This window comes from Giraffa tippelskirchi, chromosome 2 (assembly GCF_054371585.1).
Source record: "Giraffa tippelskirchi isolate mGirTip1 chromosome 2, T2T-mGirTip1v1.2.pri, whole genome shotgun sequence".
Taxonomy (NCBI): domain Eukaryota; kingdom Metazoa; phylum Chordata; class Mammalia; order Artiodactyla; family Giraffidae; genus Giraffa; species Giraffa tippelskirchi.
The window spans coordinates 164,465,816-164,481,271 of NC_137276.1; the positions used below are offsets into that span (position 1 = coordinate 164,465,816).

General features: G+C 45.7%; 1 protein-coding gene across 1 annotated transcript; it reads right to left on the reverse strand.

Annotated features, from left to right (window-relative positions):
* Positions 1–2,864: 2,864 nt before the first annotated feature.
* Positions 2,865–15,213, reverse strand: MUC20 (mucin 20, cell surface associated). Its single transcript, XM_081571613.1, has 4 exons — positions 15,107–15,213; positions 8,187–9,560; positions 5,730–5,821; positions 2,865–3,229 (listed from the first exon to the last, which is right to left on the reverse strand). Exons 1-4 carry the CDS (start codon positions 15,183–15,185, stop codon positions 3,161–3,163), a joined length of 1,614 nt encoding a protein of 537 aa, XP_081427739.1. The 5' UTR covers positions 15,186–15,213; the 3' UTR covers positions 2,865–3,160.
* Positions 15,214–15,456: the final 243 nt, after the last annotated feature.

The window sequence follows — 15,456 nt, forward strand, 5'->3', positions numbered from 1 at the left end:
ACCTTCCAAAAACTCCCTGTGGGCCTGAGGAAAGCAGCTTTTAATGACCAGGATGATGCATGATTGATCACAGACAGGATATACCAATGTACTTATTTATTGATACCAAAAACATGCCCACTCATTGGAATTTGGGGTACATCCACGGGATTAGTTACCATTCACTGCTTTCTGCTGACTGGTGGCTGGTCCCCCCACAAGGGATGAAGGAAGGACAGGCCGAGGCAGAGGCTTCAGTTGACGTCTCTCATCGGAAAAGTTCCACCTGCTGTTGTCCTCATCGTGGCCTTGCGTTTTTGCCTTCTGAGTCTGCGCTGAGTCACAGGAGACTTTAGACAAGCTGTCTTGTTTAGTCCCCACCCACCCTTGTCTTTATGAAATATGTGGCATCTTCATCTCACATATACACACCTTTGAATCTTAAATAACTGGAGAATTTTCTCCAGGCACTGCTGGTTCTTGCCAGTTTGGTAACATTACTTCTGCTAACTTTGGTCATCTCCAGTAATTCTCTCTCCCTCCCTCTTTCTCTCTCTTTCACACACACACAGAGAAGCATAATTAAACTCTTACACCTTAATTCCTAAATACGTCTATCAATAGTTGGTGTAGCCTATATTTTACAGATTTTTTTGGCTTTCGATATTAGAAATCACCACTGTATGTACATGTATGTCCTTATATTTATGTAATTAAGATTATCCACTTTAATAGGTATCATCTGTTTCAAAGAAAGGTATCAAAGAGAGGGAAAAAAAAGATTTTAAAATTGGATTTATACAACATCAGTGTTATATAAGCTGCTCTCCATTCATGCTTAACTATAGTGCAGCTTAATTATATCATTTTAAAAAATATATCATTAAATTTATCAAATTTAAGAAATTAAATAGACATTCTCTTACTTCAACACTGAATGCCATTTTCTTACCTTTTAAAGCCCAGTGCTCATATTTCAAGGTCATCTGCTCACATGGCCCATCACCTAAGTCATTCAGCAAATATCTAAGTGCTCTCCGTGGCTCTGTGCTAGGTTCTGTGGCTACAGAGATGGGTACTATATGGTGCTTTGTCCTGATTTAACAAAACTGTAAATAAATAAATCATGACATAGCATGTTAAGTGTTAAGAAGAAATGAAGAGACTAAGAAACTAACTCCTCTGTAGGGAATTTGAGAAAAGCCACCATGAGGAGGTACTGGATGGACTGGGCTTCTAAGCATGAATAGGAGTTTTCCTCTCCCTGCTAACTTTAATCCATGTGGGAAGACATATCTTTGAATTCCCCAAGGCACACAACAAGGTCTTTCTTCTGTTTTTGGCGTTGAACAAATACACTGAAATGAAAGTTTACATTATTTTTGTCCAATCTACTTTGTAAAACTCCACTCTGCAAAAGGAAGTGGGTCAATTAAGTACACATACACCCCTTATTCAGAGTCATTTCCTAGTTGTTACATTTCCTTCTTTTACTTAACAAATATTTACTGAGAGCCTTTTATGTGCCAGGCACTGTCCTAGACACAGGGATACTGCAATGTATAAACTCTTCATTCTAGTTGAAGAAGACGTAATAAACAAGACAAATACAGTATGTATTATGTCAGGTTGTGATCAGTGTTACAGAGAAAAAGCAGAGGAGAGTGGTCAGTTAGACCCACTGAGAAGGTGGAAGAAATGGAGGAGTTAACCACGTGGATGTCTGGAGGAGAAGCGTTCTAAGCAGACTGAGCATGCATTCAGGACCTGACACATTTGAGGAACAGCAAGTAAGTCAGTGGGGCTCATATGCAGTGAGCAAGTTCAAGAGGCTGGAGGAGGTGTGCAGCTCACGTACAGTTTTGCAGGCCATTGTAAGAGTGTGGCTTCTTCTGTGAATAACATGTGAGGGTTTAGAGCAAAGGAGTGGCAGAGTCTGCCATACGTTATAGAAGGACAGCTCTGGCTGATGTTCTAGGACTAGACAAGGGGTGAAGGGTAAAGGTAGAGGTAGGGAGAACTGTTAGGAAGATACTAGTCATCCGGGTGAGAGATGATGGCAACTTGGACCAGGGTGAGAGCAGTGAAGATGGGATCACATGCTGAGCACATTTTGATGACACTAGAGCCAAAAGAATTTCTTCACGAACTGGATTTATAATGTGAAAAAAAAAAAAACCCAGAGAAATAAGAAAGAGTTCCTTGCAATTGACATTAACTGAGATGAAGAAGATGCAGGCAAAGCAGGTTTAGGGGTAAGCTGAGTACTTCAAATGTAAGGTGCCCCGTGGTGGAGATCTACTCAGAACCATGCACGTGGAGAGGCTGAACAAACACATTAACAATGGTTTTGTTAGATACAACTAGACAACTCCAGACAACTAGAGGTGGGATTTTAGACACTTCTTTCTTTCTTTCTCTTCCCTTCCTCTTCTCATTTCTTTTTTCTCCTTCCTCAGTCCTTTTGAATTTCTCTAAGCTTTAAAAGCATGTTTTACTTCTATAATAGAAAAAAAGTCCACATTTGATTTTTAAAATACAGTATGACTTGTGAGTTATGGGGGAGGAATGATTGAACACTGCTTGTGTCGAGAACTTGAAATTCAAGTCAATTTACCAAGCATTCTCTGTGATCCTACTCCAGGCCAGGTGTTCTGCTAGGTTCAAGGAATCCTGAGATAAATAGATGTGGTTCCTGCTCTGAAGGAGCTCGCAGTTCAGCAGCCTCCAGGGCCAGTGCTGTAATCAAATTTCAAGCCAAGAACCAGATGAGCATGAAGGAGGGAGGTAGTGGTGAAGGTGCACAGAATTCCTGTACCATATAAAGTTATCCCTGAGCCACAGTGAATATACTTTTAACACAGGATGCAAGCACACAACAGGTGAAAGATGGGTGATCAGCTCACTCTTTACTGAAGCACAACACACATGCCAGCGGAAGCCCAAGGTCATCTCTGCAACAAGGGGCAGACCCCACCCCCTCCCTACACACTACCCCCAGGCATACGTGAGCCAGGGTCCCACTACTGGGTCTGGGTAAAGCTGTGATCTGCTGATCTACATGGGAACCTTCCAGGTACATCTCTGCTCGGTAACATGGCTCCAGATGTGGTGGGGCCCAGGTCATAGGCAGCACTGCTCCCTTCCGCACGCAGCCGTGCTTGGTTGCAGCTGGTGTTCTTCAGCCACTCCTGACACGCAGCAGGGAGACTCGGACAGGAAACGTAAGCATGTGCAGTTTATGGCTGAGCTGGTAGGCAAAAGGAGAAGGAGGTACTTCCAGCCCTTGTGGCCCGTGAGCTCACCACAGGCTAAGGACAGGAAGGGACAGAGGACGTATGAAGAGGCCAGTAGCACTTCCTGAGCCTCTTGCAGGCTGGACATAGGCTATGTCATTCCTACTATTTAAATCCCACAGTAACCTTATAAAGCAGGGACTTCTCTGGGAGCTCCTGCCTGCCAATGCAGGAAACGCGGTTCCATCCCTAGCTCAGGAAGAAACTTTGGAAAAGGAAATGGCAACCCACTCCAGTATTCCTGCCTGGGAAAATTCCATGGACAGAAGAGCCTGGTGGGCTATAGTCCAGGGGGTCGCAAGAGAGTTGGACATGATTTAGTGATTGAACAACAAAAAACCTTATAAAGCAGACTATGTGTATGTGGGGGTGTGTGTACGCACACGTGTGTGTGTGTGTATGTGCTCAGTAATGTCCAGCTCTTTGCAAACCTTTGGACTATAGCCCACCAACTCCTGTTTCCATACAATATTTCAGACAAGAATACTGGAGTGGGTTGCCATTTCCTCCTCCAGGGGATCTTCCCATCCCAGGGATTGAACCTGCGTCTCTTGTGTCTGCTGTATTGCAGGAGGATTCTTTACTGCTGAGTCATCAGGGAAGCCCCATAAAGCAGGTAGTACTAGCCTCATTTTACAAAGGAGGAAAGTAATATGGAGTAACTTACAGAAGTTCACACAGTTAGGAACTGGAGCGCATACTCAGATCTACCTAACTGCAAAACTTCTTGTTTGACCTCTGAGCTTTCACCAGTAACCAGCTCACAACAGGAACTGATACCCAACACCTGCATGGCCTGGTTCCTACACTTCAACTGATCTACTCCTATCTCCACACCTTCTTTCTGACCTCTGAAATAGTTTCCAGTTTGAGGGGTTCAAATCTGACATAGCTCTGGCTGGATTCACACTTGCTGCTTGAATTATCATGTGCCCTGGGAATCTGTCGTTTATTTGGCTGCCCCTCTTCAAAACCCCATGCTGTGTTCTTTGTTTAGTTGCTCAGTCATGTCTGACTCTTCTGAGACCCCATGGACTGCAGCCTGCCAGGCTCCTTTTGTCCATGAGATTTTCCAGGCAAGAATACTGGAGTGGGTTGCTGTTTCCTTCTCCAGGGGATCTTCCCCATCCAGGGTTCGAACCTGTGTCTCCTGCATTGGCAGGCAGATTTTTCACTGCAGACCACAGGGAAGCCATGTTCAGAGACTTTCTTATGGGAGTCCTAAGGCCCCCCTTCCACTAACAGACCTACTGGGCCCAAATATTCCCTCTTCCCATCATTCCTTGGCAGCAAGATGTGGACATAAGAGTTAGGCTGAGCTGACTCATTCTAACCTTCCAGTGACTCACACCATCCCCCCAAACTGTAATCCCAGAATTCCAGCACTAGAAGCTTTGTCCAGGGATCTGGGTTTTAGGAGAATTTTCCCAGCTTCTACAAATACAATCTTGACGTCCATCTAGAGCATACATCTATGATTTTTTTTTCCCCTTCTGTCTAGCATCCCTATTTCCTTTGTGGTCTCTCATTCCGTTCCATGTGGTTCAGGTCAGGCTATCAGTTGTGGTAGCCCTTCCACATCCATGAGATCAGTCCTTCCTTAGGAGGCACTTGGGAGAGACAAGTGCCTTGTGAATCTGGTGCTGTCACAGCTGCCTTTCCTTACATATGAGCAACTCTGAGGAATGAAGGGAGCAGAGCTAAGGGGAAAAGAAAAAGAAAATCCTGATGATCCTGTTTGAGCTTCTGGATCCAGCCAGAACTGAAGCTGGACAGCCACTTTTAGGTTTTTCAGCCAATTCCCTGCCTTTTAAATAAGCTCCAATGCATTGGGTTGCTGCCATGTGCAACTAAAGTCCTGACTATCTGTCCATTAATAACATTAACCTTCTCCCAGGGGCCAGAAAGCCTGATCTTCCTGCTGCTACTGCTGCTGTTAAGTCGCGTCAGTTGTGTCCGACTCTGTGCGACCCCATAGATGGCAGCTCACCAGGCTCCCCCGTCCCTGGGATTCTCCAGGCAAGAGTACTGGAGTGGGTTGCCATTTCCTTCTCCAGGGCATGAAAGTGAAAAGTGAAAGTGGAGTCGCTCAGTCGTGTCCGACTCAGTGACCCCATGGACTGCAGCCCGCCAGGCTCCTCCGTCCATGGGATTTTCCAGGCAAGAGTACTGGAGTGGGGTGCCATTGCCTGATCTTCCTAGGGCCTAAGGAAATTGAAGTGAGGCAAAGAATTTTTTTTTTTTTTATATAGCAGAGAGGGGAATTTAATACTCAGAAAAAAAAGGCAGAAACAAAGCTAGGGAGAGATTCTTAGATTACATTCCTAATACTCCACAAGAAACTAGATCCTCCCTAATGTAGCAGCAGCTCTTCTGTATCCCGCAGATCTTCCACAGCATCTCCGCGAACCTCTCGCTCTCCTCCACTCCCCGGCACAAAGAGTGCCTGCTCACCTGATGCATCAGCCTCTCTGCCACTCTGGGGTCAGTGAGGTCTTCAAGGGAGGTCACGCTCAGCCTCAGGAGCAGGAAGCCTCCGTCTGCGCCTGCAAGTTGAGAACCGTGAGAAGACAAAAGCGTGGGTAAGTCATTTCCAGAATCAAGATATGAACTGTGGTCCCCAGCTTCTGTCCCTGCTCTGTAGAAGTGCGCTTACTGTCATGTATAAGTGTGTCCGTGTTCACACAGAGTGTTCCCTCTCTTCATTACAAAGAGAGGATTCCTTCTCTCCAGTAATTGGACCCAGCATAATGTCTTCCCAACAAGAGGGAAGAAAATGAGGAGTAAAGGCCCCCTTCACATGTGGAGAAGTCAAAAGAGTAGTGTGAGGAAGGAGAAATGAAAGTGGATCTAGAATGTTCTGAAGGCCTGGGGGCTCTGGATGAAGCTGTTGGGAACGGGGCCAGCCAGAGAAAGGCCGCAGAAAAGCTGGTCTCTGAGGGGATGTGCTCGGCCAGTTCTTCCAGCTGTAAGGTGGCAGCTGTCTTTCAATCCAGCCTTCCTGACTTAGAGGCTTTGTAGACAACTTCATTCTTTCCTTGAGCCTTAAGCTTCACCTGCCACCTTTTAGTCAATTCTTCCTATCAGAATACTATTGGAATTAATCCAGCAATTGCACTTCTAGAAGTTTATCCTACAGAAAATAACACAACTGAAAAATGTATTATTTACTGCAGCACTGTTCATGATAACAAAAATACTGGAAATGACCTAAATGTCCATCCAGAAAACACTGGTTAAATAAATTATGGTAAAACAAAATACTGAGAAGCCATGCCAAAAGATAGCTTTGTTTCAAGAGATCTGTGTTTATCACATGTTCCGTTTGCATACAAAGGAATAAGATAGATATTGTCTATAGCTATATGATACAGTATCAATATCTATATTATATTGCTATAATATAAAGATATCGTCCCTCTTCCTTTTTATGCTTCCATGCACATATTGCATATCCAGAAGAGGATTCACAATAAAGTGATACCATCAGATATGTGTGAAAGGCAAACTGGGTAATGAGAAGACAGCAATAGAAGAAAGACATTTTAAGATGTAATCTATGTACTTATTGAAATTTAAATAATGTCAATGTATCATCTAATCAACACATAATAAATGAAATTTTTTAAAAGAAAAATATTAATACATTAAGCTTTAAAAATAAAAGCACAACAGAAGACCCTGAGTTTTGGAATCAAACAGACTTTCATTTGGAATTCCACTGCTACTTTTTTAACCGTCTTTAAATGTATTTCCTCACTTGTCAGGTAGAGCAAGAACACCCACTCCATAAAACGGTTTTGAAGGTTTAGTTAGAAGAGATAACATCCAAAGCCTGCCATCAGAGAGAACCTTCAGCTGCTGCCATGCTTACTGGCTGTGAAATGTTTTTATATCACCTCTGCCTGAAATCCAAAAGATATTCAGTAAGGTGGTTGTGATTAATATTTTTATTTCACCTTCCCTAAAAGGCCTGGCAAGCAGAGGATACTGCTGGGATGAGGCGTGAAGAAAGATGATGGGAAGCGGAGGTGAAGTCCTCAGGCTTACCAGAAGCTGGGCTGACTGCTGACAAGGGACTTCTTCCCTAAAGAAGTTGTCTCAAGATGTAGCTTTCAACTCCCAAATCTTTGTCCAATTTATTGATTGATTTTTAAGTCATCATTTACAGTTGCAAGTGCTGTTTAACTGCTGTCAGGTCAGACTCTTTGGAACCCATGGACTGTAGCCTGACAGCCTCCTCTGTCTGTGGGATTTCCTAAGCAAGAATACTGGAGTGGGCTGCATTTCCTTCTCCAGGGGATCTTCCTGACCCAGGGATCTAACCTGCTTCTCCTGCTTGACACCTGGGAAGCCGCCATCATTTATATTACCAATCCCATGAAGTGCATCCTGTGAGCCAAACTCACATGGGGACCCAGCTGCTCAGAGGGCAGCCCCTTGGGCCTTATTTCCACTTGGTGTGGCTCTGGCTGAACCAGAGGCTTTCAGAGCATGAGGGCTGTGTCTTTTAAATAAAATTTGGCCCCTCCCTGGTGCACAGTAGTTACTCAACAGTTAACCTCATAGAATGGCAGAACTGGAAAGGACCTCACTGCAACCCCCTCCAGCTACTGGCAGTGAAACTGAGGCTCAGAGAGGGAGGGACCTGGGCCGGGACCTGTCCTACATCACTCAGGGCAAAGAGAAGATCCCAAACCATTTCTCCACACTTCCAGCGCTGAACTTTCTCCATACCCTACCTTAATTCTGCTTGTTACTGGTTTTGTTACTAGAACATCATGGAGAGGTGACATCTGAGACAGGGCTCAGAAGAGGCCTCCAGATTCATTTTTCCTTTCTCCCATCTCCTTAAACACGCAGACACCAAACTCCAAATTCCCAAAGATTACACACGGGGGAGCCACTCACCTGGAGTAATATCTGTCCATCTTGTCTGAGCAGTGGTGGCCGAGGTTGTTGAGGGCTTCCCTCCACCTGCGCTGGCTGTTTTCAAGGTCTTTGCTGAGTTTGTGGTCTTGGCTGAGGTGACACTTGTTTCTGAGCTACTGTTGGTCAAGGCTGTGATCTTGGTTGAGGAGACACTTGTTTCTGGGGTGCTGTCGGATGAGGCTGTGGTCTTGGCTGAGGTAACACTTGTTTCTGGGGTGCTGTCAACCATAGGCAGATGGAAAGAAGGAAGAGAGCTCCTGCTGATAGTGAGAATGGGCTCACTGAACGTGCTGTGTGTGGTAGAAGTCTCTGAGGAGGTGGAACTCGTGGTGGAGGTTTCTTCGGAGAAGCTGTCGACCACAGCTGAGAACCCAGCCGGGGAAGTCACTTTGCTTACTGTTGTCGCATCCTCTGAGAAGACTGTAATTATCCCTGAGATACTGGTGTGGCTTGTTGTCTCAACAGAGAGGGCTGAGCTTTCTTCCAAGAGGTTCTTGCTGACTGTCACCAAGGTTCCACTTGGGGTGGTGGCCTTGGTTGCTGTCATTTCCTTTTCTGGGGTGCTACTGAGGATGACTGTGACAGCAGGCGTGACTGATTCCGTGGCGTGGGCTATTGTCCAGGTCTCAACAGAGGTTGTGTTCCTGGTAAAGTGTGATTTTGCTTCAGTGGAGTCAAGCAAGGCTGACCCCTCAGGGGTGGACAGGGCCTGTCTTCCCGCGGAGCTGTGATCTATGTGTGAGGTCCCAGGGATGGCAGCAGTTGGTTCTGTTTCTATAACTCTGCAGTTGATGTTGGTGATGTAGGTAACCAAGGCTTTAGTCAGAGCAGTGATGTCTGCTGATAGGGCTTGTGAGGTGGTGATGCCTGGAACTGAGCTGTCAGAGGAGGCACTGCTCTCTGAGGATAGGGCCTCGGCTTCTGCAGAAATGGGAGTGAATTTCAAGATTCTTTTTGCTTCTTCAGAGCTGTCAAAAGTGCAAAGGTTCTCAAAGACAACTTTCCAGAGCTCACTGCCTGTGACAGTGTCAACTGTGGTCCTTACACGTCCCAGGGGGCTGCCACTTGTGGATGATGTCACCATGGGAGTAGTGATCACAGCCGTGAACTTGGAAGGCTTTCTTGTCATGAGAGCCATGGTCTTGTCTTCCCTGGTCTCTGCTTCTGAAACGGTGCCGCCTCTGATGAAGGTCCTATCATCAGAGGTCTCGGTGCTCAGGGTTTGAGTTTCCCAAGAGACATGGTTTGGCACAGAGGGCTCAGTGAGGTCAGTAGCCTGAAAGACTTCCTCTGAGCTTGTCCAGACCTCCGGAGTCACACCGGGCACTTCTGTGTGGCCTGATCCACTGGGGCCTGTATTGGGTAAGAACAACTCTGTGAACTGTGAAGCCCAGGGCACTGACTTGACACAGGCTCTTAGATTTATCCCCAGGCACTGCTGGGAGGAAGCAGGGAGGAGGGATCATTTGACCTTATTTTTCAACTATATTTTCAAGGAAGAGGAGACAATATTGGGAAGACAGCCCCATGTAGCTGTCATGGAACTGGGATTGCCCTGGCTGAGGTCCTCTGATGACCCACTTGAGGCAAGCCAGCCCCAGAATCAAGATGCTTATTGGTCTGAAGCCATCAAAGTGAATGTGTGGACCAGGATCCCAATTCAAGGGGGAGCAAAGAAAAGCAGAAGATCCAAGTAAGCCAAGAACTGTGGAGCAGGAACCACAACTCTCAGAACTTTCAGAAAGAATCCTTGTCACCTTCCTATTGATTCTTTTGAGCAAACTTCAGGAGTAGTGGAGGACAGAGATGCCTAGCATGTTGTGGTCCATGGGGTCACAGAGTCAGACACGATTTAGTGACTGAACAACAACTCCATAAGACAGAACGTCTCTGCTCGCTTGAATGACCCTCTGAGGTCATGTGAGTGGAGGGCCAGCAGCCATTTGTTCCCCAGGGGAGGCTGCAGCAGGATTATTTATGAGCTGATAGATGCGTCTCTTGTCTGTCAAGGGGGAGGGACCAAGGTATCTCTTGAGGAGGGTTGTCAAATTTAGCAAATAAAAATACAGGCTGCCCAGTTAAATTTGTCAAATAAATAAGGAATAATGCTAATGATAAATATTTTTTAGTATGTGTATTTCTCAGGTAATATTTGTTGTTGTTCAGTTCTTCAGTTGTTTCTGACTCTTTTCAACCCCATGGACTGCAGCACACCAGACTTCCCTGTCCTTAACCATCTCCCAGAGCTCATTCAAACTTACATCCATTGAGTCAGTGATGCCATCCAACCATCTTGTCTTCTGGTGTCCCCTTCTCCTCCTGCCTTTAATCTTTCCCAGCATCAGGGTCCTTTCTAATGAGTTGGCTCTTTGCATTAGGTGGCCAAAGTATTGGAGCTTCAGCATCAGTCCTTCCAATGAATATTCAGGGTTGATTTCCTTTATGATTGACTGGTTTGATCTTCTTGCAGTCCAAAGGACTCTCAAGAGTCTTCTCCAACACCACAGTTCAAAAGCATCAGTTCTTTGGCACTCAGCCTTCTTTATGGTCTCTCACATCCATACATGGCTACTGGAAAAACCATAGCTTTGACTATACAGACCTTGGTAGGCAAAGTAATGTCTCTGCTCTTTAATACGTCGTCTAGGTTTGTCACAGCTTTTGTTTCAAGGAGCAAGCACCTTTTAATTTCATGGCTGCAGTCACCATCTGCAGTGATTTTGGAGCCCAAGAAATTAAAGTCTGTCACTGTTTCCATTGTTTCCCTATTTGCCATAAAGCGATGGGACTGGATGCCATGATCTTCATTTTTTGAATGTTGAGTTTTAAACCAGCTTTTTCACTCTCCTCTTTCACCTTCATCAAAAGACTCTTTAATTCCTCTTCGCTTTCTGCCATAAGGGTAGTGTAATCTGCATATCTGAGGTTATTGATAGTCCTCCTGACAATCTTGATTCCAGCTATGCTTCATTCAGCCTGGCATTTTGCATGATGCACTCTGCATAAAATTTAAATAAGCAGGATGACAACATACAGCCTTGATGTACTCCTTTCCCAATTTTGAACCAGTCTGTTGTTCCATGTCTGGTTCTAACTGTTGCTTCCTTACCTGCATACAGATTTCTCAGGAGGCAGGTAAGGTGGTCTGGTATTCCTATCTCTTTAAGAATTTTCCACAGTTTGTTGTGATCCACGCAGTCAAAGGCTTTAGCGTAATCAATGGAGCAGAAGTAGATGTTTTTCTGGAATTCTCTTGCTTTTTCTATGCTCCAGTGGATGTTGGCAATTTGATCTCTGGTTCCTCTTCCTTTTCTAAATCCAGCTTGAACATCTGGGAGTTCATGTTTCACTTACTATTGAAGCCTAGCTTGGAGAATTTGGAGCATTAAATTGCTAGTGTGTGAAATGAGTGCAATTGTGTGGTAGTTTGAACATTCTTTGGTGTTGCCCTTCTTTGGGACTGGAATGAAAACTGACCTTTTCCAGTCCTGTGGCCACTGCTGAGTTTTCCAAATTTGCTAGCATAGTGAGTGCAGCACTTTCACAGCATCATCTTTAAAGATTTGAAATAGCTCAGCTGAAATTCCATCATCTCCACTACCTTTGTTTGTAGTGATGCTTCCTAAGGCCCACTTGATTTCGCACTCCAAGGTGTCTGGCTCTAGGTCAATGATCATAGCATTGTGGTTATCTGGGTCATTAAGATCTTTTTTTGTGTAGCTCTTCTGTGTATTCTTGCCACCTCTTCTTAATATCTTTTGCTTCTGTTAGGTCCATACCATTTCTGTCCTTTATTGTGCCCATCTTTGCATGAAATGTTTCCATGGTATCTCTAATTTTCTTAAAGAGATCTCTAGTCTTTCTCATCCTATCGTTTTCCTCTATTTGTTTGCATTGTTCACTTAGGAGGGCTTTCTTATCTCTCCTTGCTATTCTTTGGAAATCTGTATTCAGATGGGTATATCTTTCCTTTTCTCCTTTGCCTTTTGCTTTTATTCTTTTCTCAGCTATTTTTAAGGCCTCTTCAGACAACTATTTTGCCTTTCTTTTTCTTGGGGACGGTTTGATCACCGCCTCCTGTACACGTAATGTTTAAGACATACTGAAAAAGTCATTACCTGAAATTCAAATTTACCATGTGTTTTATCTAGTAACCCTACTCTTGGAAGGAAAAGATAAAAGCATATGCACACTTTTGGGGGGTTCTGATGGTTTAAGATGACCTTTTCTGAGACCTACTGTCCCAGAAGTACCCAAGGACCCACAGGAGGGCCAGGGCCATTTGGTCATCTCTACCCAGGATATCAGAACAGGCCCTTGGCTTGTCCTCTTGTGTCTCCCACTGGATGATGAAGGAACACCGGGCTAAGAGGCAAGAGACTGCATTCTAGTCATAGCTGTGTTGCCTGCTAGCTGGAGTCTGATGATTTACTGGTGCAAATCCTGACTCTGTCTCCTACCAGTGAGTGTTTCCTACCTGCCTTGTCATGGGGGTGAGCACCGGAGAGGAAGGGAAATACGGAAGCCCTTCCATTCCTAAGCCTTCCGGGAGTCATTAAGCATCCCTCCCCGACTATGTCCTCTCAAGGAGTCCCCTGAGAGCACACAACCTGCTTTCATACAGCGAGAGTTTCAGGTTGCAACCACGTGCTGATTATGTGGTCATGGCCCTCATTCTCATTGCCCATTCAGTGTTGTCTACCTACACACACAAATCACACTTCTGCAGGAATATACTTGCTTCTCCTCACTTCAGTTTCTCTGAGGCTCCTCAGTCTCCACAGCTGGAGGCAGAGCTTCTCTGCGGCAGCCCACACAGCCTGAAACCCAACCATGGGGTCTGATGCTGACCTCCCCTGACACATTTTCTTCCTTTCTTGGGAACCCCGTGGTGTTATCCTGCTGTGGAACCTCCTCAGCCTTCCCAAACCCATTGCCTGTTTGTCTTCGGGGCTCTTATGACCCCCAACCCAACTCTCTTACCTGCCCAGGGTCTTCTCAAACAGAGCAAAGCCCTCCCTGGCCCTTGATAGCTCTAGAGTGCTGCAGCTCTCCTGAACCATTCCTCAAATCAAACTTGGGGAAAGGAAAACATGTGGACTTTGGACCCTGAATTCCAGTCCCCTCTCTGCTGTTTGCTTGCCGCTTACCAAACTTGTGACCCGGCCAAGTCTCCTGGCTCCACGCCTGCGTTGTCCCATCTGTAGAATGGAGCTTGAAATATCTATTTCACTTGGTTGGGAACACTACATTAAATGTGCAGCACACGCCTGGGAGATAATGAGGGCAGGAGGCAGTGTGGTCCAGTGGTTACGCATGGTGTGTGGAATAAAATCCTGGCTCTGGGGAGTTACTTCATGCTGGTAGGAAGCCTTGGTCTCCTCACTTGGGGGGCAGGGGATGGATGAGGGTAAGAATGTATCTCTCACAGGGTTATTGTGAGGATTAAAAAGCTAATGACAGGGGTATATGCGAAATCTCTGTACCTTCCTCTCCATTTTGCTGTGAAACTAAAACCGCTCTAAAAAATAAAGCTTCGAAAGACAGTGTGTGATAATGATGTATCACTGTAGATTCCTCAGTTGTAGCACATGTATACTTCTGGTGAGAGACGTTGATAATGGAGGAGGTGGTGAGAAGGTGGGAGACAAGGCCTCTTTAGGAATCTTTGTACTTTCTGCTCAGTTTTGCTGTGAACCTAAAACTGCTCTAAAAAATACAGTCTATTTTTACAAAAGATAATGCATGTGACAAGCTTGGCACCGTTTCTGTTACAGGTTCTGTAACAGTTCTGTCAGTGTTCATTCTTTTCTTTCATAAAAGCCCTGCCTCTCTCAGAATCCACCCTCCACAAGCTGTCTGTGACAATCAGACTTTTCAAATGAAAACAGGTTTTTACAAGCACCTACTGTAGAACACAGGGAACTCTGATCAACGTCATGTGACGGCTTGGATGGGAGGGGAGTTTGGGGAGAATGGATACATGTATATGTATGGCTGAGTCATTTTGCTGTGCACCTGAAGCTATCACAACATTCTCAATCACCTATACTCCAATATAAAATTTTTAAAACTTTAATGGACTTTTAAAGGAAATCTGTGCTAAAACATTAACTTGAAGGAGAAGGAATCTTGTCAAGCCACATTCTTTGGCTTTAATCAGATTTATCACCAGCCTGCACCCTCTGACTCTCTATTCTTCCCTCCACACATACTCACACCACCACAGGCATAAAGACAAACCCATAGCAACCTCACTTTTGCATGGACTGCAGTGTCATATGCACTTAAGCTGACCCTTTGCCATTGTGTACTCTTTATCAATGACAGTCATCTTCAAGTGGGGCTTCCCAGGTGGCTCAGTGGTAAGAATCCATCTGCCAAGGTAGGAGCCGAAGGAGACGTGGGTTCGATCCCTGGGTTGAGAAGATGCCCTGGAAAAGGAAATGGCAACCCACCCTAGTATTCTTGCCAGGATAATCCTATGGACAGAGGAGTCCATGGGGTCACAAAAAGCCAGATACAACTGAGAACACACGCACGCAATACTTCAAGTATAGTTTTATGCATGCTCAATCGCTTCAGTCATGTCCAACTCTTTGTGAGCCTAGGGACTGAAGTCCACCAAGCTCCTCTGTCCATGGGAAAGAAATACTGGAGTGGGTTGCCATGCCCTCCTCCAGGGGATCTTCCTGACTCAGGGATCAAACCCATATCTCTTATGTCTCCTGCATTGGCAGGCGGGTTTTTACCACTAGCACCACCTGGGAAGGCTGTATAGCTTTTTGATTGATTGTAACTAACCCAAGAGAGCTACTCCCACCCACAAAGAGCTGCAGTATAGGAACTCCCACCCAGAGTCAGGAGAGAAGCCCACAGGCACCCTCTCACCTCCTTACCTGCAGAGCTCCTGGGGGCCCCAGCCTCCCAGCAGCAGAAGAAAAGGGGCAGAGCCAGGCACCAGAGAAACCTCATCATAGCTGGGACTCCGGCCACCACTGCCAGCAGCTCTGCCCACTCCTCTCACTGCCGCCTTTTCCTGCTTCCTCAACCTGCGGAGGATGGGCGGGCCACCTGCCTAGGTGTGACTGGCTAGTTTCCAGGATGCAACCAGGTGATCACAAGTGCACAGGCTGAGAGCTGGCAGGTTGTGTGTCAGGACTGACAAGGAGCCAACCCTCCTGCCCTCCTTGCCCACCGACTCCTCCTCCCTAAAATTGAAGATACGGAATCCTTTCCACAGTGATAT